This window comes from Dermochelys coriacea, chromosome 6 (genome assembly GCF_009764565.3).
Source record: "Dermochelys coriacea isolate rDerCor1 chromosome 6, rDerCor1.pri.v4, whole genome shotgun sequence".
In the NCBI taxonomy this organism is placed as follows: domain Eukaryota; kingdom Metazoa; phylum Chordata; order Testudines; family Dermochelyidae; genus Dermochelys; species Dermochelys coriacea.
This window is the reverse complement of record NC_050073.1, coordinates 124,073,421-124,095,279: the sequence shown is the minus strand read 5'-3', so window position 1 is coordinate 124,095,279 and position 21,859 is coordinate 124,073,421. Positions and strand designations below refer to the sequence as shown.

The 21,859-nt window shown below is 42.0% G+C and overlaps 1 protein-coding gene and 1 long non-coding RNA gene across 3 annotated transcripts in view; one reads left to right on the top strand and one right to left on the bottom strand.

Annotated features, from left to right (window-relative positions):
* Positions 1–21,859, top strand: part of KLHDC1 (kelch domain containing 1) — a 73,638-nt gene that overhangs the window by 22,322 nt on the left and 29,457 nt on the right. The window contains exons 5-7 of one of the 2 annotated variants that reach the window (XM_038407044.2): positions 2,294–2,372; positions 8,237–8,320; positions 10,257–10,340. In XM_038407044.2, coding sequence (XP_038262972.1) covers positions 2,294–2,372; positions 8,237–8,320; positions 10,257–10,340 — 247 coding nt within the window. The remainder of the gene's footprint in view (positions 1–2,293; positions 2,373–8,236; positions 8,321–10,256; positions 10,341–21,859) is intronic. The other variant, XM_038407046.2, reaches the window with a different exon arrangement.
* On the bottom strand, positions 15,709–18,151 carry LOC122460493. The gene is made up of 2 exons (XR_006281818.1): positions 18,026–18,151; positions 15,709–16,480 (listed from the first exon to the last, which is right to left on the bottom strand). It is a non-coding gene; the product is annotated as an uncharacterized LOC122460493 (long non-coding RNA).

Here is a 21,859-nt window from a genome sequence, read left to right as displayed (position 1 = left end):
CCCAACACATTTAGTACTTAGTACTGCATTTTGGTTTTGAAACTCTGAATTAGCTGTAAGATGTATAAACATGTATGCAGCCATGCATCTTTTTAGCTATTGATAACAGGGTGTTCAAGAGCATGAATTAATTCATTCAAAGTCAAGTTTAATTTATGTACAGAATGAAGATCCACCCATTTCTGGTGGAAGTATGTAACTAACTCTACATTTTTCTTAAATGTACGTATTTGGGGGCAAACTACACTCCGTTTTGAAAATTTGCCATCAGTCCTCAGGAGATGTGAATTTGAAGATGAGTATTTCTTAGAAGCTTGCACAATTGATGGGGATCAATGTGAACATTGAAAGGTAGATAAGGAATTGGTTAAAGGGGAGACTACAACGGGTCCTACTGAAAGGTGAACTGTCAGGTTGGAGGGAGGTTACCAGTGGAGTTCCTCAAGAATCGATTTTGGGACCAATCTTATTTATTCTTATTACTGACCTCGGCACAAAAAGTGGGAGTGTGCTAATAAAGTTTGCGGATGATACAAAGCTGGGAGGTATTGCCAATTTAGAGAAGGACTGGGATATCAGACAGGAGGATCTGGATGACCTTGTAAATTGGAGTAATAGTAATAAGATGAAATTTAATAGTGAGAAGTGTAAGGTTATGCATTTAGGGATTAATAATAAGAATTTTAGTTATAAGCTGGGGACGCATCAATTAGCAGTGATAGAAGAGGAGAAGGACCTTGGAGTATTGGTTGATCATAGGATGACTATGAGCTGCCAATGTGATATGGCTGTGAAAAAAGCTAATGTGGTCTTGGGATGCATCAGGAGAGATATTTCCAGTAGGGATAAGGAGGTTTTAGTACCGTTATACAAGGCACTGGCGAGACCTCACCTGAATACTGTGTGCAGTTCTGATCTTCCATGTTTAAGAAGGATGAATTCAAACTGGAACAGGTACAGAGAAGGGCTACTAGGATGATCCGAGGAATGGAAAACTTGTCTTATGAAAGGAGACTTAAGGACTTGTTTAGCCTAACTAAAAGAAGGTTGAGGGGAGATATGATTTCTCTCTATAAATATATCAGAGAAATAAATACCAGAGAGGGAGAGGAATTATTTAAGCTCAGTATCAATGTGGACACAAGAACAAATGGATATAAACTGGCCACCGGGAAGTTTAGACTTGAAATTAGACAAAGGTTTCTAACCATCAGAGGAGTGAAGTTTTGGAATAGCCTTCCAAGGGAAGCAAAGGGGGCAAAAGATCTATCTGGCTTTAAGATTAAACTCGATAAGTTTATGGAGGAGATGGTATGATGGGATAACATGATTTTGGTAATTAATTGATCTTTAAATATTCATGGTAAATAGGCCTAATGGCCTGTGATGGGATGTTAGATGGGGTGGGACCTGAGTTACCCAGGAAAGAATTTTCTGTAGTATCTGGCTGGTGAATCTTGCCCATATGCTCAGGGTTTAGCTGATCGCCATATTTGGGGTCGGGAAGGAATTTTCCTCCAGGGCAGATTGGAAGAGGCCCTGGAGGTTTTTCGCCTTCCTCTGGGGCACATATCACTTGCTGGAGGATTCTCTATTCCCTGGAAGTCTTTAAACCACAATTTGAGGTCTTCAATAGCTCAGACGTAGGTGAGGTTTTTCGTAGGAGTGGGTGGGTGAGATTCTGTGGCCTGCGTTGTGCAGGAGGTCGGACTAGATGATCATAATGGTCCCTTCTGACATTAATATCTATGAATCAATACTGGGAAATACCTAGAGAGCTGCTGTAACTGCTTTCTTAGGGATGCGAGCCTTCCATCATCCCTTGTAACCTCCCTTCTGTACAGAACCATCATCAAACTGCCACTTCCCAAAACAACCAACTGCAACACCAAATGTTCACAACCACTAGTGGTGAGGAAAATATAAACTGGTAAAGATGTGTGTGCAGAAGGGTGAAACGGAGGCAGAGTTAAGCCTTGTTCTGTGGTGTGTAGTAGTTTTGGCAATGTTGAGGTGTGATAAACGTGTGTGGAGGAGTAGAGCATGTATCTTAACTTCATTTCCTTGGTTTTGTGGGTTTGTATCAGGCATGTTTATGTGTGTAGCAACTCAGTTTGTTTAGTAATTATATACAGTATGTAATATTTTTCTTTGTTTACACATTTAAAGATTAATAGTAGAGATGATTGAAATTTCTGATAATAAAATTAAATATAATAGTTTATCAAAATATCAAATTGAACATTAATTTAAAACAATTGAAGTTCAATAGTTTTTTTTGTTGTTCTTCCAGATTAATATATTTTGGTGGTTATGGATGTAGGAAACACAGCGAACTGAGTGATTGTTTTGATGTTCATGATGCATTTTGGGTAAGATTTTTTTACTGTTTAAAATAAGTAGTGCCTTCTAATTTGTTGAAAAGTATTATTAAACACATGACTATTATTAAAGGAACCACAGCTACTAAAACAAGGGGCCAGATTCAGTCCTGGAGTAAGTAGAGTTAACTCAATTGAAAGAGAGATCTCAGGACAGTATGATGTATATATTGGGTTTAACAACAGTTCTATTGTGTATACCCTATACAGGTGATGTGTTTCCTCTGTGTAGCAGGTAGAGTGGGCAATATTGTGAGGGTGAATGGGGTACAGTGGAGGTCCTCTTCAGGGGAGTGATGGACAGTGATTTAAGTTAATGGAACTGCACCTGCTTACACCAGGATTGGATTTAGGAAAACTCTGGGCTTTACTCCATTTTTTTAAAACTAGGATGTGAAATTCTGGCCTCATTGAAGTGGATGTCGGATTTCCCATTGACTTTGATGGGGCTAGGATTTCACCCAGAGATGCTTCATAATAAAAACGTTTTGGAATATTAATGTTGATTTACTTTTGTTTGGATTTTTCTCTCTTCAGAGAAATCCTCTCATATTAGTGGAGCAAAGTTTCCAATATCTGTTATTATGGAGCTACAATAATGACTCCATAGGAGAGCAAAATAGAGCATAAAATGGAAAGTAGACTGTAAAATGCTTTGCATTTTACGCTCAATTTTGCTCGCTCAATTTTGCTCACCCAAGAAACTTCAACAAAAGGTCCTTTTGGCTTTATATATATGTTTTAGGTCACTGGAGATTTTTAAAAAATGTATGAGGTTAATGATACAAAGCTGTTTTAAATTTATGGATAATTGAAAAAGTGGTAGCAGCCGTGTTAGTCTGTATCCGCAAAAAGAACAGGAGTACTGTGGCACCTTAGAGACCAACAAATTTATTAGAGCATAAGCTTTCGTGGGCTACAGCCCACTTCATCGGATGCATAGAATGGAACATATAGTAAGAAGATTATATACACACACACACACACACACACACACAGAGAGAGAGAGAGAAGGTGGAAGTTGCCATACAGACTGTAAGAGGCTAATTAATTAAGATGATTAATGATGATTAAAAAGTGGTATTTCACTTTTTGAAAACTGTTCTAATTTTTGTTGTTTTGTGCTCATAAATTCAAACTAGATTTACCATACTTCCACATTTACAGATTACAATAATCTCAGCAGATATGTAAAATAATCATGTTGTACTGCACCCATTTGATATTAGACTGTTTCTTCTTTAGTTTGTTGCTATTAGATTGCATCAGCAGTAGTACAGAATTGAATCTTGAAAAATCAATTGTGATTTCAATTTATAATTTATTGTGAGTACCCAAGGCTGAACTCTCCTAGATAAAGTAAGAGCAAAGTGCTGTTAAAGTAGAAAAAATGAAATAGCTCTATTCCAATTAGATGCTTCCACTTACAAAAAATTCTAGTATTGAGCTCTTTGAAGTAATGGCCAGGAACTTATAGCCTCACGGCTTTATCTGTCCACAAATACCTTCCCTTAATTTATTATCCAGAGTAAATACCTTTACCATAAGATGCCTGGAACAAGGTACTACTTAGTTTCCCATAGTGAATTGTTACAATCAGGACTGTCCCGAGGGGGGGTGTGGGGCCTGGGTCATAGGTGCCGAGTTTCTAATCTGCAGGGGGTGCTCCCCAAGGCACTGCCCCCACTCCACCCCTTCCCCCAAGGCTCTGCCCCCACCCTACTTCTTCCCACCCCTGCTCCGCTCACACCCATCCTCTTCCCACCCCGCCTCTTCCTCACCCAGTTCCGCCCCTCCACTGAACAGCTGCACCCTTGCTCCTCTCCCCTCCCCTCGAGCGCCTCCTGACGCCATGAAACATCTGATCCTCAGTAGGCACTGAGAGGGAGGGGGAGGCGCTGATTGGCGGGGCCCACCGGCAGGCAGGAGGCGCTGGGGGGGAGCGGGAGGTTCTGGTAGGGGGGCTGCTAGTGGCTGCCGCTTGCCTCCTCACTGCCCCCCCGCCCGCCGCTCTCCTTGCCATCTGCCTGCCACTCGCCTCCCCGTTCACCTCCTCACGTTGCTTGCCCGCCTCCTACCTTACCTCCCTGCCCGCCTCTTCATGATTTTATCGAAGCACAGGGCCCCCCAAAGCACGGGGCCCAGGGCGGTTGGCCCAATTCACCATACCGAAGGGATGGTTCTGGTTACAGTATTCATAATTACAAAATGACATAGAAGTCTGTTGAATCGTTATGCATGTTCAACTGTTGTCATTAACGAGAGATAGATACATCAAGGAGAGAACAGATCCCTTATATCAAATGTTAGTATTAATCTATAAGAAAAGTCTTCCTAATGAATAAAAACGTTTATACAGAGCATATCCTACTAAACATTTGAAGGCAATATTTTCTAAAGTGCCTAAATGATTTAGGAACCTACATCCCATTCTCAAAAGAACAGAATTATCAGACACCTAGATAAACATGATTTGTTGGGGAAGAGGCAATGTGTTTTTTGTAAAGGGAAATCATGCCTCACTAGTCTACTAGAATTCTTTGGTGGGCTCAACAACGGTGATCCAGTGGATATAGTATACCTAGATTTTGAGAAAACCTGTGATGAGGTCCCTCACCAAAAGCTCTTAAGCAAAGTAGGCAGTCATGGGATAAGAGGGAAGGTCTTCTCATGGATCAGTAACTGGTTAAAAGATAGGAACAAAGGGTAGGAATAAATGGGTCATTTTTCAGGATGGAGAGAGGTAAATAGTGGTCTCCCCCAATGGTCTGTACTGGGACCAGTACTATTAAACATATTTCTAAATGATCTGGAAAAAGGGGTAAACAGTAAGCTGGCAAAATTTGCAGAGGATACAAAACTATTCAAAATAGTTAAGTCTGAAGCAGACTGCAAAGAGCTCCAAAAGGATCTCACAAAACTGGGTGACTGGGCAACAAAATGGCAGATGAAATTCAATGTTGATAAATGCAAAGTAATGCACATTGGAAAATATAATCCCAACTATACATATAAAATGATGGGGTCTAAATTAGCTGTTACCACTCAAGAGAGAGATCTTGGAGTCATTGTGGATACTTCTCTGAAAACATCCACTTAATGTGCAGCGGCAGTCAAAAAACGACCAAAATGTTCAGAATCATTAAGAAAGGGAGAGATACATTTTCTATCTTGTGGCACCTTAGAGACCAACAAATTTATTTGAGCATAAGCTTTCGTGAGCTACAGCTCACTTCATCGGATGCATTTGGTGGAAAATACAGTGGGGAGATTTATATACACACACACAGAGAACATGAAACAATGGGTTTTATCATACACACTGTAAGGAGAGTGATCACTTAAGATGAGCCATCACCAGCAGCGGGGGGGGGGGGGGAAAGGAGGAAAACCTTTCATGGTGACAAGCAAGGTAGGCGATTTCCAGCAGTTAACAAGAACATCTGAGGAACAGTGGGGGGGTGGGGGGGGAAAATAACATGGGGAAATAGTTTTACTTTGTGTAATGACTCATCCATTCCCAGTCTCTATTCAAGCCTAAGTTAATTGTATCCAGTTTGCAAATTAATTCCAATTCAGCAGTCTCTCGTTGGAGTCTGTTTTTGAAGTTTTTTTGTTGAAGGATAGCCACTCTCAGGTCTGTAATCAAGTGACCGGAGAGATTGAAGTGTTCTCCGACTGGTTTTTGAATGTTATAATTCTTGACGTCTGATTTGTGTCCATTTATTCTTTTACGTAGAGACTGTCCAGTTTGACCAATGTACATGGCAGAGGGGCATTGCTGGCATATATCACATTGGTAGATGCGCAGGTGAAGGAGCCTCTGATAGTGTGGCTGATGTGATTAGGCCCTATGATGGTGTCCCCTGAATAGATATATGGACAGAGTTGGCAACGGGCTTTGTTGCAAGGATAAGTTCCTGGGTTAGTGGTTCTGTTGTGTGGTTGCTGGTGAGTATTTGCTTCAGGTTGGGGGGCTGTCTGTAAGCAAGGACTGGCCTGTCTCCCAAGATCTGTGAGAGTGATGGGTCGTCCTTTAGGATAGGTTGTAGATCCTTGATGATGCGTTGGAGAGGTTTTAGTTGGGGGCTGAAGGTGATGGCTAGTGGTGTTCTGTTATTTTCTTCTTTGGGTCTGTCCTGTAGCAGGTGACTTCTGGGTACTCTTCTGGCCCTGTCAATCTGTTTCTTCACTTCAGCAGCTGGGTATTGTAGTTGTAAGAATACATATAGAGATCTTAGATTCATAGATACTAAGGTCGGAAGGGACCATTCTGATCATCTAGTCCGAACTCCTGCACAACGCAGGCCACAGAATCTCACCCACTCACTCCTACGAAAAACCTCACCTATGTCTGAGCTATTGAAGTCCTCAAATCGTGGTTTAAAAAGACTTCAAGGAGCAGAGAAGCCTCCCTCAAGTGAACCATGCCCCGTGCTACAGAGGAAGGCGAAAAACTTCCAGGGCCTCTCCAATCTGCCCTGGAGGAAAATTCCTTGTAGGTGTTTGTCTCTGTCTGAGGGGTTGGAGCAAATGTGGTTATATCGTAGAGTTTGGCTGTAGACAATGGATCGTGTGGTATGATCTGGATGAAAGCTAGAGGCATGTAGGTAGGAATAGCGGTCAGTAGGTTTCCGATATAGGGTGGTGTTTATGTGACCGTCGCTTATTAGCGCCGTAGTGTCCAGGAAGTGGATCTCTTGTGTGGACTAGTACAGGCTGAGTTTGATGGTGGGATGGAAATTGTTGAAATTATGGTGGAATTCCTCAAGGGCTTCTTTTCCATAGGTCCAGATGATGAAGATGTCATCAATGTAGCGCAAGTAGAGTAGGGGCATTAGGGGACGAGAGCTGAGGAAGCGTTGTAAAATTTGTTAGTCTCTAAGGTGCCACAAGTACTCCTTTTCTTTTTGCCAATACAGACTAACACAGCTGCTACTCTGAAACAATTTTCTCTTATTGCCTCTATATAAATCCATGGTACGCCCACATCTTGAATACTGCATGCAGATCTGGTTGCCCCATCTCAAAAAAGATGTATTGGAATTGGAAAAGGTTCAGAAAGGGGCAACAAAAATGATTAGGGGTATGGAATAGCTTCCATATAAAGAGAGAATAATAAAACTGGGACTTTTCAGCTTGAAAGAGACAACTAAGTGGGGATATGATAGAGGTCTATAAAATCGTGACTTATGTGGAGAAAGTAAATAAGGAAGTGTTATTTATTCCCTAGGGGTCACCAAATGAAACTAATAGGCAAGCAGGTTTAAAACAAACAAGAGGAAGTATTTCTTCACACAATGCACAGTCAACCTGTGGAACTCTTTGCCAGATGTTGTGAAGGCCAAAACTATAACAGGGTTCAAAAAAGAACTAGATAAATTCATGGAGGATAGGTCCATCAATGGTTATTATTCAGGATGGGTAGGGATGGTGTCCCTAGCCTCTGTTTGCCAGAAGCTGGGAATGGCCGACTGGGGATGGATCAGTCGATGATGGCCTGTTATGTTCGTTCCCTCGAAGCACCTGGCATTGGTGACTGTCAGAAGACAGGATACTAGGCTAGGTGGACTTTTGGTCTGACCCAGTATGGCTATTTTGAAAAGTGCCTTTGGCACTAGGGGGCCTAAATCCCATTGACATTCAATGAGACTTAGGCACCTAAATGTTTGTCACTTTTGAAAATTTTACCCCATGTGTATTTTAAAAATAATAATTAGTGCATGCTATACTCTGATTAAAAACAGAAAATAATTTGTCACTTTTATGCCTAAACCCTTTTGATAAAACAAAAGGATTATGAGATTAAGTAAATGAAAAAAATATAATTTTAGATATTTCACTCTTCTTTTTAGGAAGGGCAGATATTTTGGGGATGGCATAATGATGTTCATGCTTTTGATACAAACACACAAACTTGGTTTCAACCAACAATTAGAGTGAGTATTTTTTAAACCTTTAATCATTCTGTACATTTTTGTAACTCCACCACATTGAATAATAACTGTACTTTAGAGACTGATGTCAGGGAGAACTATTTTGAACATGTGGCATTTTTCAGGCTCATAACATGAGTGCATTTTTATGTTCTCCCTATCTCATAACGTAAGAGTAAGGGAACATTAAATGAAACTAAAAAGTGGCAAATTCAAAGCCGTTTTTCCACACAAGCTGTAATTAGACTGGAAGTAATTGCTACTGGATGTTGTTGAGGCCAAGAACATAGTAAAATTCAAAGAGGGGCTGGATAACAAGAATATCCAGAGTTACAGTAGTTAATACTGACCAAAAAAAAAAAAAAATATTGGAAGGGAGATGAACCCTGAAATGAGGGTTTAAGACAATCTAACTTTCAAGGATTAGGATCACCACATATCTACTTACCTGCATTTTCCTCCGAGTCCTCTGGTGTTGGAAACAGGATGCTGGACAAGATGGATCACAAGCGTGATCCAATATGGCCATTCCTATGATCTTGCAATCAGATGCATGTTAATGGACTCCTGCACTCATGTTGCATTCCATTGACTTCAGTGGGGTATCCAGCAGGCACAGGTTCCATCCATGCAGATCCAATTGCAAAACTGGGTCTCTAGTCATTAGAGTAGCTCTTCAGCCTTTTGATATTTGTGAAAAAAAATTGTTTAATATTGAAGGGATATATACACTTGAATGAATACTGTGTAGATTCAGTTGCTGTGTTTCATAACTCCGTTGCTTCAAGGGTTTAATGCTGAGAAAGACTAACATTCATTTTAACAGTGTGAACAGGAGCAGTAACTGATGTCTTGCATATAAGAAATTCTTTTATATTAATACTGTTCCAATGATGGCATATATTCTCAGTGAGCTCTCAATAAAACTGTAATGCGAAAATTTTTATATATTAATATTATAGCATAATGTAGAGCCTCATAAAATTCTGGTAAGATTACACAGACTCCATTAAGAGCTCAGTGGAAGAATTATAACATAATAAGATTGACACTTTCATGTTTCTTTTATGTGACTCCCTATGATTCTATAAAATTCTTAAACCAAACATCAAGTGAAAAGTTCTATTAAAAGCTAAGGCCCCAGTGTTGCAATCCCTCTTTTTTCTTTACATAGGAAAAATTCCCGCTGGCATCAGGTGATTGGCTATTACATACAAAGTTTAAGAGTCTGATTTTTGTGAAGCAGTGAAATTTATGAATGAAGCGTATTATATAAGAGCTAGGTATTCATTATTATTTCTCAATATTACATCATGGGGATATTTTTGTCTTCAAACAAATAACCTTCGCAACATACAAGATCTTTAAGCATAAGAAGGCAAAGCTACTATCTAAAATTTATCCCCAGGAGTTACCATAAATCCTGATCACGAACCAACTCCATAGCTTTGAGTAGTCAAAGTTTTGTTAAACCCTCTGCAAAATTCCTGCATTTTAAGTGCTGCTGCTTCCTCCCTACCGCCAGAGGTGACCACATGTGATACTTTGCACCTCTGAAAAACAGGTGCTAGAGGACTTTTCCTCCAGTATTACTGTAGTTTTACACTGATGAAACTCTAGAAATCAGTGGAGTATCACTGGTGTAAAACTGGAATAAAGCATTGGTAAATCAAGTGCTGAGAGAATAAACTGAACACCAAAATGCATGGGAATATAGTTAAGGCTGAACTGTACTATACAATGTGTCATCTAATGTCTTGGGAGTTTTGGGTGTTCCCTCAAATTGTTTTGCACGTTTGCAATTTTGCCTTCATATTGGAAGATATGGGGTACATTTCAACCTTACCATTGCATTTTATGTTTTATTGACTTGCAGTTAGACATTTACAGACACTGTATAGGTTAATGTTCTAAAAAAATCTTGCATTGGCACTTTCAGGGTGGAGTTCCACCTCAGCCTCGAGCAGCTCATACATGTGCTGTGCTGGGAAATAAGGGTTACATCTTTGGAGGCCGAGTGCTGGTTAGTAGTTATTTAATTAATATTTTATTGGCAACAATATTATTTTTTGCTAAGTACTTACTGAAAGCAATTTATTTATGCAGTACCAATAGAGCCCAGAATGTCTTTGCTCCTAACCCATATGTTTGGGGAGAGAAGTCCCAAGATGTCTTTTTACCTCTTTGTGCACCTGCAAATAGGCTATGGACAATCTGCTTCTTCTATGCAACCCTAAGGGTGGAAGCACAAATTGCCCAAAAGAGAGCAGGCAAGTGGTAGGTCCTGGTCATATACCACTCCACGCTGGTCTACAAAGATGGCTGGCCATAGAGGGGGCACATCCAGAGAAGCATGTAGTATACTTTTGGGTCTGTGTGACTGTTAGATCTGCACTACTTCCAGCTTAGAGTTATGGCTAAATGCCATAAGTAGCCCTAAATGATGTTCATTTCTGTTTTAATGGAATCTTTTGTCTTTAGCTCATAAAATATTTTCTGTGTTTTGCATATTTATTAGTAAATTCAAAGAAGAATCCAACCAAAGAGCTTTTTGTACACATGTATTGAAACAGTATAACAAAGCTAGAGCTAAAATACCACATGGCAATTAGTCAAAGTAAATATTTTAAAAAGTCTCACATTGAAGCAATAATGTTACTTTCAGCAGTAAGGTAAGTGTCACATATTGGAAGAATAACTCAGTCCATTGACATTGTGCAAATGGCATTGATCACATCTTCAGATGAATCCCGGACATGATGCATTTCAAAGGTAATGACAAAAATATATATATTTGTTGTCTTATAAGGATAGATAAGGTATCCATAAAATGTTCATAAACCCAGTAAAATTGGCAAGCTGTGTGTAAGCTCCATTAGCTTTGCTTTCAAAGAAGTCCTGCCAAAGTATGACTTATGGTAGGTAAGCTTCTAAGTGGCAGAACGTTTATAATATGTGCTAAACACAGTTTAAAGGGCTTATATGGTCAAACCACTTATTTTTTCTATATTAGTGAATGAAATAATAGCAAGTATGTGCTATCTCATCTAAATAAAGAAATATAGGATATTACCAATCTCTCTCTCCCTTCTCTCTCTCTCCTCCAATATAATACTGTTAGGATTTCCCCCCACTCTGAACTCAGGGGTACAGATGTGGGGACCCACATGAAAGACCCCCTAATCTTATATTCTACCAGCTTAGGTTAAAACTTCCCCAAGGCACAAATTCCTTTCCTTGTCCTTCGACAGTATGCTGCCACCACTAAACAATTTACACAAAAATTCAGGGAAGTGTCACTTGGAATTCCTATCCCCCCAAAATATCCCCTCAAGCCCCTTTACCCCCCTTTCCTGGGGAGGCTTGAGAATAATATCCCAATTAATTGGTTAGCAATGTGAACACAGATCAGACCCTTTCATTTTCAGTGTCCTGAAGACAATCAGGTTCTTAAAAGAAAAACCTTATTTAGAAAGAAAATAAAAGCATCACACTGGCAAAATCAGGATGGAAGGCAACTTTACAGGGTAATAAAAAAAGATTTAAAACATGGAGGATTCCCCACTGGGCTCAGGTTCACAGTTACAAAAACTGGAATAAAACTACCTCTGTAGCATAGGAAAATTCACAAGCCAAAACAAAAGATAACCTAACGTATTTCCTTTCCTTACTTACAATTTCTGTAATTTTAGATCATTCCAGGTATATTTTCAGAAGATGTTGTACCTGCTTGGTCTCTCCCCCAATCAGGAGAGGGAACAAACAAAAAGAGCCACAAACAAATCTCCTCCCCCCCCCCCCCCCCCCCCAGATTTGAAAGTATCTTCTTTTCTCATTGTTTCTTCTGGTCAGGTGCCAACTAGGCTATTTGAACTACTTAACCCCTTACAGGTAAAGCGATTCAGTACAGCTGCCAAGGAGGGATTTTATCCTACCCCTTCTCTCTATATTTATTACAAATGCATTCTGGGGCATTACAGAGAGAAGGCATCAGCAAGGGCCATATTTTTAAAGGTATTTAGGCACCTTAAATCTGGGCCTAAGTAGATAGTAAGTCAATAGATCTGGCCAAAATGAGAAGGAAAAAAAGTAAAATTAAACTATATATAGAATGCTACCCATAATGTAACACTTACTACAGCTATTATGGATAATACTTAATTTTTTTTAATAATAAACTACTGAAGGTAGAAAGCTAGCCCTTAAAACTTTCTAGGAAGGAGGCAAGTGTCAGTTTATTTTCAAATAGACTCTTTTTACAAAAGATAAGAAATGCTGCTTCTTCAAGTAGTATCCCATATGGGTGCTCCGCTTTAGGGGAGTCTACATTCCTGTGCCTGTGATCAGAGGTAGCAGTGCCCGTTTGGGCCGCACATACTGCGTTTTGTGCCGCTTTTGGTGGCTATATAGCGTTGTGTGACCAAACTGCCTTCAGTTCCTTCTTTCTCTACTGCCCTTGGCCTGAGGCAGAGCTCTCAGCAGAGCATATTTAGTGTTGTGCTTTAGTGTTGTTATTGTTGTAGTGATAGTTAGAACTATGTTCTTCCCTCATTTATTTCTTGTTAAAAAAAAATTTTTTTCTGCTAAGAATCTGTTCTGTAGAGTAGTGTAGTTTTTTCCACAATGCTCCTTCCTGTTAGGGAAAGATACCAGGAAAGAGGGACATGCCCAGATAATCCAAATTCATACAGTCTCTCTCTTGCCGGGAGGCTATCCCCATCAGCAATGGGCGGTCTTGGTGCATCCGCTGTCTAGGAGAGGCACGCATACCACAAAAGTATATGCATTGCCTCAACCTCAAGGCATGCAGCAGAAAAGTCAGTGTTCAAGTTAAAATTTACCATGATGGAAAGCTCGCTGTGTCCAGCTTCCAACCCAGGCTCAGAGACTCCCTCTGAGCACTGGTCCCCATTGACCCCCAACAACAGGTTCAGAGAAACATTCCCTGCTTCCCTCACAGAGGAAACTGCTGCAATCCTCGCAAAAGGCCACCATGAAGAGGACAACCACCTCTTCTACCAGGGAACCTGCTAAAAAGAAAAGATCCCCAGCATGCTTGATGACATTGGTACTGGCCAGAGCAAGGTTGAACACCTTTGAGTCGGTGGGATCCTCTGATATCGCTGATACCATTAAAGCCAAGGACTCTTAAGAGGGTGGGCTCAGAAAGGAGTGGCAGAAAGAAGCCCAGCTCCTCCATGCCGGTACCGACTGAGCCACTCAGACTTGCAGCACAAAATAGATTGGCACCAAAACAATGTACCAGTCCCTCAGCAGAGCACAGAGCCCATTGGCACTGACAACCACTTCAACTATAGTGGTACTACTGCTAATGTCTCCCTGTGGTACCACAAGAATTTTGTTTTCAGAAGGCCTTTATAGCCAATTAGTTAATTTTATTATTCATTGTGCGTGATATGATTAACATGCTATGTCATATATAATCATTGTATTCTCAATAGATTTAAATTGTAGGATTATAGAAATATAAGATTGATTGGTAGCCAGAAGGGATAAGTATATATTACGTATCTAAGTAAATAGGGCTGAAACACAAGGTGTACAGGCTGAGGCCTGTAGGATTTTAGCTTAGCCATACTAGGCCATAGGCTTAAGAAATGCTTGACATAAATAAGTGACCAAAGAATGACCCAATGGTACAAGATTACAGGAAAAGATGTGCATATGGGTGGTATTGCAAAACATTAACGATGAGTAATTTTTTGCTTACAAGATACCTGGTAGTCACATTTTTCCCTAATCACAGGGTGCACCCTAGTGCATTAGTGCACCCTAATTACAGGGTGCACTATATCTGTAAATGTGAATGAGGTATAGTTGGAATCACATTATAAAAAGAGGGTTACCAGATTGGGAAAGTTGATTTCCTTATGAGAAAACTCCAGCGGAACCATCCCTCTACTGATGATCAATTGGCAAGGCAGCCATCAGAGCTTAAGAATATTGTTAAGGATGTATATGTAACTTGTGCATAGGTCTTTATAGGATTTCTGTATGCTTGGTGTGACAAGATGGCCGATGTTCGTATGGTGGGTCCTGAACCTTTTCTGGGTTGCGGGCTAAGATGCCACCCTTTGCCCCTGCTCTTGGGTGCCGAAGGCCCCACTAGTGGTCCGGGAAGGTGGTAGGAGGGAAGCTGGGGAGGGGGTCTGGGTTTGCTCTCCCTCTGAGTCCCAGCCCCTTTCAACCCCTGTGGGTTTCTTACCCTCTTCCTCCTTGGATGGGGTTATCCTTGGTCCTTAGACCCTGGGGGAGGGAATCTCCCTGCCCTGCCAGGACAGGGTCTCCCTTACTTCAGTTCTCTGGTCTTTCAGCTCTCACAACACACCTCCAAACTCTAGTCCTCTCTCCTTCCTCCTCTTTCCCTGACTTTCTGAAGCAGGGGGTTTTATTAGGTTCCTGACAGGGCCTTAATTGACTACAGGTGCTCCAATTAACCTGTAGCAACCCTCCCTAGTCTACACAGAACCACGCCTTCATTAGCCTAGGGCTTATATATTTCTCCTCTACCACTGCTTTCTGGCCCTCCTGTATCACACTGGGTAATCATAACTATAATAAAGTGAGCTGTAGCTCACGAAAGCTTATGCTCTAATAAATTTGTTAGTCTCTAAGGTGCCACAAGTACTCCTTTTCTTTTTGCGAATACAGACTAACACGGCTGCTACTCTGAGACTAAACCTTGTACTTGTAGATGTATGAGTGTCACTATCCTTGGTCTTGATGTGTTCTTAGAGACTAAGAGTCTAAAACAAGTAGCAGAGGTGACTTTCACTCTGAGCTTGAAAGTGTAGCCACCAGAGCCGAACCCATGGTGATGTAATACCACATTACAAAATTCACTTGAAATAAAATAAAAGGCTACAACTTGTTGGTATCTGAAATATCAGAATCTCCTTGGTACCAATATTGCTCTGGTACACATCGCATACCCAGTGCGCTCGGTATTGTCACATTCAACACCACCATCCAGATCTGCCCCCTTTATCCAGTGAGGAGGACAATGATGAGGAAAAGGACATTTACTTCTCAACACTCCGCTCAGACAACTACTAGACCAGACCCTTTGGTACAGACCAGATGTCAGCCTGAGGGTTATGCACATAGATGGTACAGACATACATGGATGCTACACATGCCATTCCCACAACAATGCCTTACTGGGATCCATGGGCTGCATACAGGCAACAATTTTCCAGGCCTCCTAGCACCCATTGAGAGCTCAAGATGCTCCCCATCAGCCTCGGTAAGTAGACAACTCAAACCTCAAGACCAGACTTTTGAGGACTAGGAGGAGAGGATGGATCAGGAAGTCACCCCACCAACGAACCTCATCCGGAGAGGACAAGGAAATACTATCATGCCTTCTCCACTGACAGCCAATGATTTTAATCAGTTCCAAGAACTATTTGAGAGAATTGCAGACTCATTACAAATATCTTTGGAAGAAGTTATAGAGTCTCAACATAAGTTACTGGATATACTCCAAACATCAACCTCTTCAAAAATTGCACTCCCCATAAATGAGGCTCTGATGGACCCAGTTAAGGCTGTCTAACAGACACCTGCCACAGTACCTCCCACCTGCAAAAGAACAGACAAAAAGTATTATGTCCCCTCTAAGGACATAATGTTTCTATTTTCACATCCCTCCCCAAATTAGTTGGTGGTCAAGGCGATGAATGAGTGGAGCAGGCAACACCATACTAAAGTACCCTGTCTGATAAAGATTGGAAATGGTTAGACCATTTTGGGTGCAAGGCCTACTTATCAGCGACTCCACAATTTTAAATTGCCAATTATGAAGCACTGATGGCAAAATTTAATTACACCAACTATTCAGATATGACTCAATAAATTCAGTCATCTTTGGGGGGAAAAAAACAATTCTAGGCAATTATCTCAAAGGTCACCTTCTGGCTAGGATGGCCTTACAAGCTTTCTTAGACACAGTCGACACAGCTGCCCGATCAACGTCTCCAGTTGTAGTCATGCGAAGGGCATGATGGTTTCACGTCTCAGGATTTCCTGAAGAGGTACAATCTATGGTTGAAGATCTTCCCTTCAAAGGATTGAAACTCTGGATAAGATGGATGAATCCCTTCATTACTTAAAGGATTCAGTCTTTACGTATCTACACACCTGCGCAAAAGAGAAGCCCAAATAAATACCATTTTGCACAGTGATAGGGACCTGCTCCATACATTCCTCCGCAGGGACGATGTGATTTGCAAAGACAGAGGGTCACAAAATATAAGCCACGTCCACTGCTTTCCCTAGTCCCATCTGCTCCAACCACCATCAGATTGGAGACTGCTTGACTCCATTCTACCCAGTATGGCAGAGTATCACCTCAGATAAGTGGATGTTAGAAATTATCAACATCAGATACTCAATTCAATTTACTTCCCTCCCTCTCTCCCCATCCTACTTCAGGGGCCTCTCTCATCAGCACCTTTTATGGAAGGAAATAAACCACCTCCTGCACTTGGGTGCTGTAGAACCTGTTCCGATACAACACAGAGGGATGGGCTTTTATTCCAACTACTTTCTAATCCCAAGAAAGTAGTGTCAGTGGAAACCCATTCTAGATTTGAGAAACTCATCAAAGTATACCAATTCAGGATGGTCACATTAGCAACAATAATTCTAGCACTGGAACAGGGGGATTGGTTCTTAACCCTCAACCTCCAAGATGCATATTTCCACATCACCATAGATCCATCAAACAGGAGATTCCTCAGATTTGTTCTGGAGCAGGATCACTACCAGTACAAGATACTTCTGTTCGGCCTTTTTGTGGCACCCAGAGTGTTCTCCATGGTCCTTGCAATGGTGGCGGCTCACCTCTGCAAACAGGGAATTATGATATTCCAGTACTTGAGGGATTTGTTTATTCAAAGCTCCCTCTTGAGAAGATACCCTAGTAGCAACACAAAGGACAATGGCCCTTTCCTCACAAGTAGGCCTCCAATCAAACATTCAAAAATCAATACTGATCCGTATACAGCACCTAGAATTTATTGGGACCTACCTCAATGCATTAGAGGCCAAAGCCTTATTGCCAACTGTAACAGGATGGCATTCACTTTTCACAAGCACCCCCCTTGGCAGAGTGCATGTGCCCACTCTTTCTGTATGCCTTGCAGTGAGTCTTCAGCAACTCAGCCCTCCAGCCAAGTCACACACTGTCTGTATTTGAAATAAAAAGCAAAACCCTTCGTGGAACAAGTCCAACTGGGACCTCTCTCAGTGCCCTCTGTAACATCTCTTTACCTGCAGCCCTTTCCTTAGGCTCGCTCCTCAATCAGTCCAGCAGGGCCTATCTTAGTACTCTGGTTCAAACTGTCTCTCAGCCCCTTCTATACTCTCTCAAATTGTCCCTGCTCTGGCATAGAACCGTGCCCCTGGGCTTCCTCCCTAGAGACAATGTTTTCACCCTCTTGGGGCCTTTCTGGCCCCAGCTCTCCTGCTGGGCCACTTAATGAATTCAGTTTCCCCTTCTGGGCTGCATCAAAAGTCCAGGCCACTTCCTCAGGGGCTAATGGTGGTGGCAGGGGGACATGTGGGCCCACCCACTACTCCAGATCCCAGCCCAGGGACCCTATACATAGCAGCCATCCACTGCATCACTGCTACAATTCCCTGAGCCACTTCCCATGGCCCCAGCACATTCTTCAGCATTACCTCAGGGCCTTGTCCCAGTTGACTCCCAGCAGCCAGCCCAGAATACCATCTTGCTCCCTTCCCGCATCTCTGCTAGCATTGCTCTGTCCAAGGTCCTGTAGCTCCCTCAGCCAACCATCCACACTCCTCCAGCTCCAGCAAGGAACTGAACTCACTCTGACTCTTTTTATACTAGCCTGCTGGGCCCTGATTGGCTGCTCCCTGCAGCCCCTTCTGATTGGCTGTGTCCCACACAATCATTCTAGGCAGTTTGGAGAACCCTCTCCACTGCCCTTTTCAGGGTGGGGAGATGTGTGATAGGACCGTGAGGCCTCCAGCAGTATGTCCTCAGGGCCTAGTCCATTCTGTCACCCTATCTCACAGTTTGTATGGTAACTTCCAACTTATCTGTATGTGTGTGTGTGTGTATATGTATGTATATCTTACTATATGTTCCATTCTGTGCATCTGATGAAGTGGGCTGTAGCCCACGGAAGCTTATGCTCTAATATATTTGTTAGTCTTTAAGGTGCCACAAGTACTCCTGCTTTTTTTACTATCTCACAGATTTACCCCCACTAATCAATTTGATCTCTACAGTGCAAACCAGCCCACAGGTATCAGCCAGAACATGCTTACAACTAGGACATATGGCAATGACCACCTTTGTTGTAAGACATGCCAGACTATATATGCGCTGCCTTCATGAGGGGCTCAGGACAGTATACATAACTCACAGAGACAATTTGAACAAGTGTCTTTCAATGCCAGTCACAGTCAAAAGCTCACTAGACTGGTGGACAAAGCCCCACAAAGTGTGTTCTTCACAGAGCCACCTCTGTCACTCATACTGACAACAAACATGTCTCTGTTGGGTTGAGGAGCATCTTTGCAAAATTACAGAGTACAGGGCAACTTCAGGGTCAACTTTATATATCAACCTATTGCAACTCCAAGAAATCCGGAATGCATGTTCACACTTTTTGTCACTGCTCAGAAACAAAGACATAAGGATAATGATTGACAACATTGTTTCCATATTTTACATAAACCATCAAGGGGGAGCAAGGTCACAATCACTATGTGTCGAAGCACTGAAATTATGAAATTGGTGCATTCACCACAACATCAACATCTCAGTGATTTACCTACTGGGAGGTCACAACACCACAGTAGACACAGTAAGCAAAAAATTCTCACAGGAACGTGAGTGGGAGATAGATACCATGATCCTATACAAGATATTCAGACATTGGGGATTCCCAAGTATAGACCTTTTTGCCACACCTGAGAACATCAAATGCCCACAGTTCTGCTCAAGAGCAGGACTGGGCTACTGTTCTCTGGGGGTTGCCTTCCTCAACAAATGGGACACACATCTGCTGTATGCCTTTCCACCGATCCCCTTAATTCCCAAAGTAATTCGCAAGATAAGAGGAACAAGTCAGAGTCATCTTGATAGCCCCAACATGGTTCAGACAAACATGGATCCCTTACCTCCTATGGATGACAGTATGCCCACCAGTCATTCTTCACCCTGTTCCACATCTCCTGTCTCAGGATGCAGACCAGACTCACCACCCAAACCTAGAGATCCTCCACCTGAAGGCATGGCTCCTGCATGGTTCCAGAATACTGAGATGGCCTGTTCTGAAGATGTAAAGGAGATACTATTAAATAGCAGAGAAGATTGACTATGCGGTCTACTTACCTGCACAAATGGAAGAGATTCCACATTTGGTGCGCCAGCAGACATGCCTCGGCTATCACCTCACCCTTGCCACAGATACTGGACTATATCTAGGGCCCTACCAAATTCACGGTCCATTTTGGTCAATTTCATGGTCATAGGATTTTTAAAATAATAAATGTAATGATTTCAGGTATTTAAATCTGAAATTTCACAGTGTTGTAATTGTAGGGGTCCTGACCCAAAAAGGAGTTGTGGGGGGGTTGCAAGGTTATTGTAAGGGGAAGTTGCGGTACTGCTACCCTTACTTCTGAGCTGCTGCTGGCGGCAGCACTGCCTTCAGAGCTGGGCAGCTGAAGAGCAGCAGCTGCTAGCTGGGATTCCAGCTCGAAAGGCAGAACCACTACCAGCAGCAGTGCAGAAGTAAGGGTGGCATGGTATTGAAGGAACAAAGTATGGACACTGTGTAGAATCAAGCACGTGGGTTTATTATGCACAGCGCTGGCAGAGTGTCATCTTGCTTATTAGGCTCAGAGACACTGCCAAACAATTGATTACAGTGGATTATGGATTTTCCAGTGGGTGGAGGGGAATGACGGGGTAGGCAGTCCCATACCCCTGGATAGGTCTAGCAGAAAAGACAAGAAAAACACAGTAGCCAATAGTCAAAGATTACATAATGTCTCCGCCCATGGTTTCAGGTTAACAAGTGACATACAATTAGTATACAGGTGTTTTCCTTTAAACAATTTATAAACTGTGTTAGTATAAAATATATATATTGAATTCTGATTTGGGGTCCATAGGAACGAAGTAGCTCCTCTGATTGTCCAACAGGTACATACCTGAGGGTTAAAGCAAAGAGACAAATGAAAAGTATATGGCAATAAAGATTGCTTTTTAGTTGTTCATTTGTGTTTCTAAGGCAGGCACTGGTAATGGCTTGGAGGAGGGGTGTACATCTGTGAGAGGGAGGATGTCATATCTCATACTGACATGTTTGAACCTCTTCCGTAAACTCAAGGTTGGTGTGTAGGAAGGCACCTCTTCTACAGAAGAAACAGGGCCCCTTTCATTCCTTAGGTCTGTTTGCAACTTTTAGATAAAGCCATCAATTATAATTCTCCACCTGGCATCTTGCTGACCAAGCTTATCTCAGCAATAAGCAAGGTTGTCTTTTGTTTGTTCTGCTTCTTAGCTAATATTGTTCACTATTTGCCTTAGATCTCTGGCCTCTTGACCAAACTCTGGACTTTGGGCCTGTAAAAAGAGCTGACATAGTCTATGTATCAGGTTGTAACATAAACAGCGTATGAATTTTAGCCCTTCAGTATGGAATTGCCACCCTTATTTCTACAATGCTGCTGGTGGGGCGCTGCCTTCAGAGCTGGGTGCCCGGCGACAGCCACCACTCTCTAGCCACCCAGCTCTGCAGACAGCACAGAAGTAAAGGTGGCAATACTGTGACCTCCCTAAAATAACCTTGAAACCCCCTTGCAGTTTCCTTTTGGGTCAGGACTCCCAATTTGAGAAATGCTGGTGTCCTCATGAAATCTCTATAGTATAGGGTAAAAGCACATAAAAGACCAGATTTCACAGTGGGAGACCAGATTTCATGGTCCATGACATGTTTTTCATGGCCGTAAATTTGTTAGGGCCCTAACTATATCCTAGGACTAAAAAAATCAGGACTATCCTCAGGTTCAGTTAGAGTTCATCTTGCGGCTGTTATGGCTTTCCACAGCTAGATTAAACAACATTCAGTATTTACCCATCCTATAACAAAACGGTTCCTCACAAGTATTTGGAACCTCTACCCTTGACAAGATCCCACTCTACCTTGGGACCTTTATCTGATGCTACGATGTCTCACTGTTTGAGCCCATGGCAACCTGCTCACTCATATATCTATGTACGAAGACAACCTTTCTCATAGACAATCTTCATCACATCTGCTTGAAGAGTGGGGGATATACAATTTTCTTCAAAGATAAAGATACATTACGATCACATCCAAAGTTCCTACCTAAAATACCTTCCTCATTCCACCTGAATCAGGCTATTTACCTCCCATCATTCTTCCCCAAGCCACATGGGAATAAAAGGGAGGCCATGCTCCACACGCTGGACTTATATGCCAAAATTATTCCTTTCTATTACTGAAA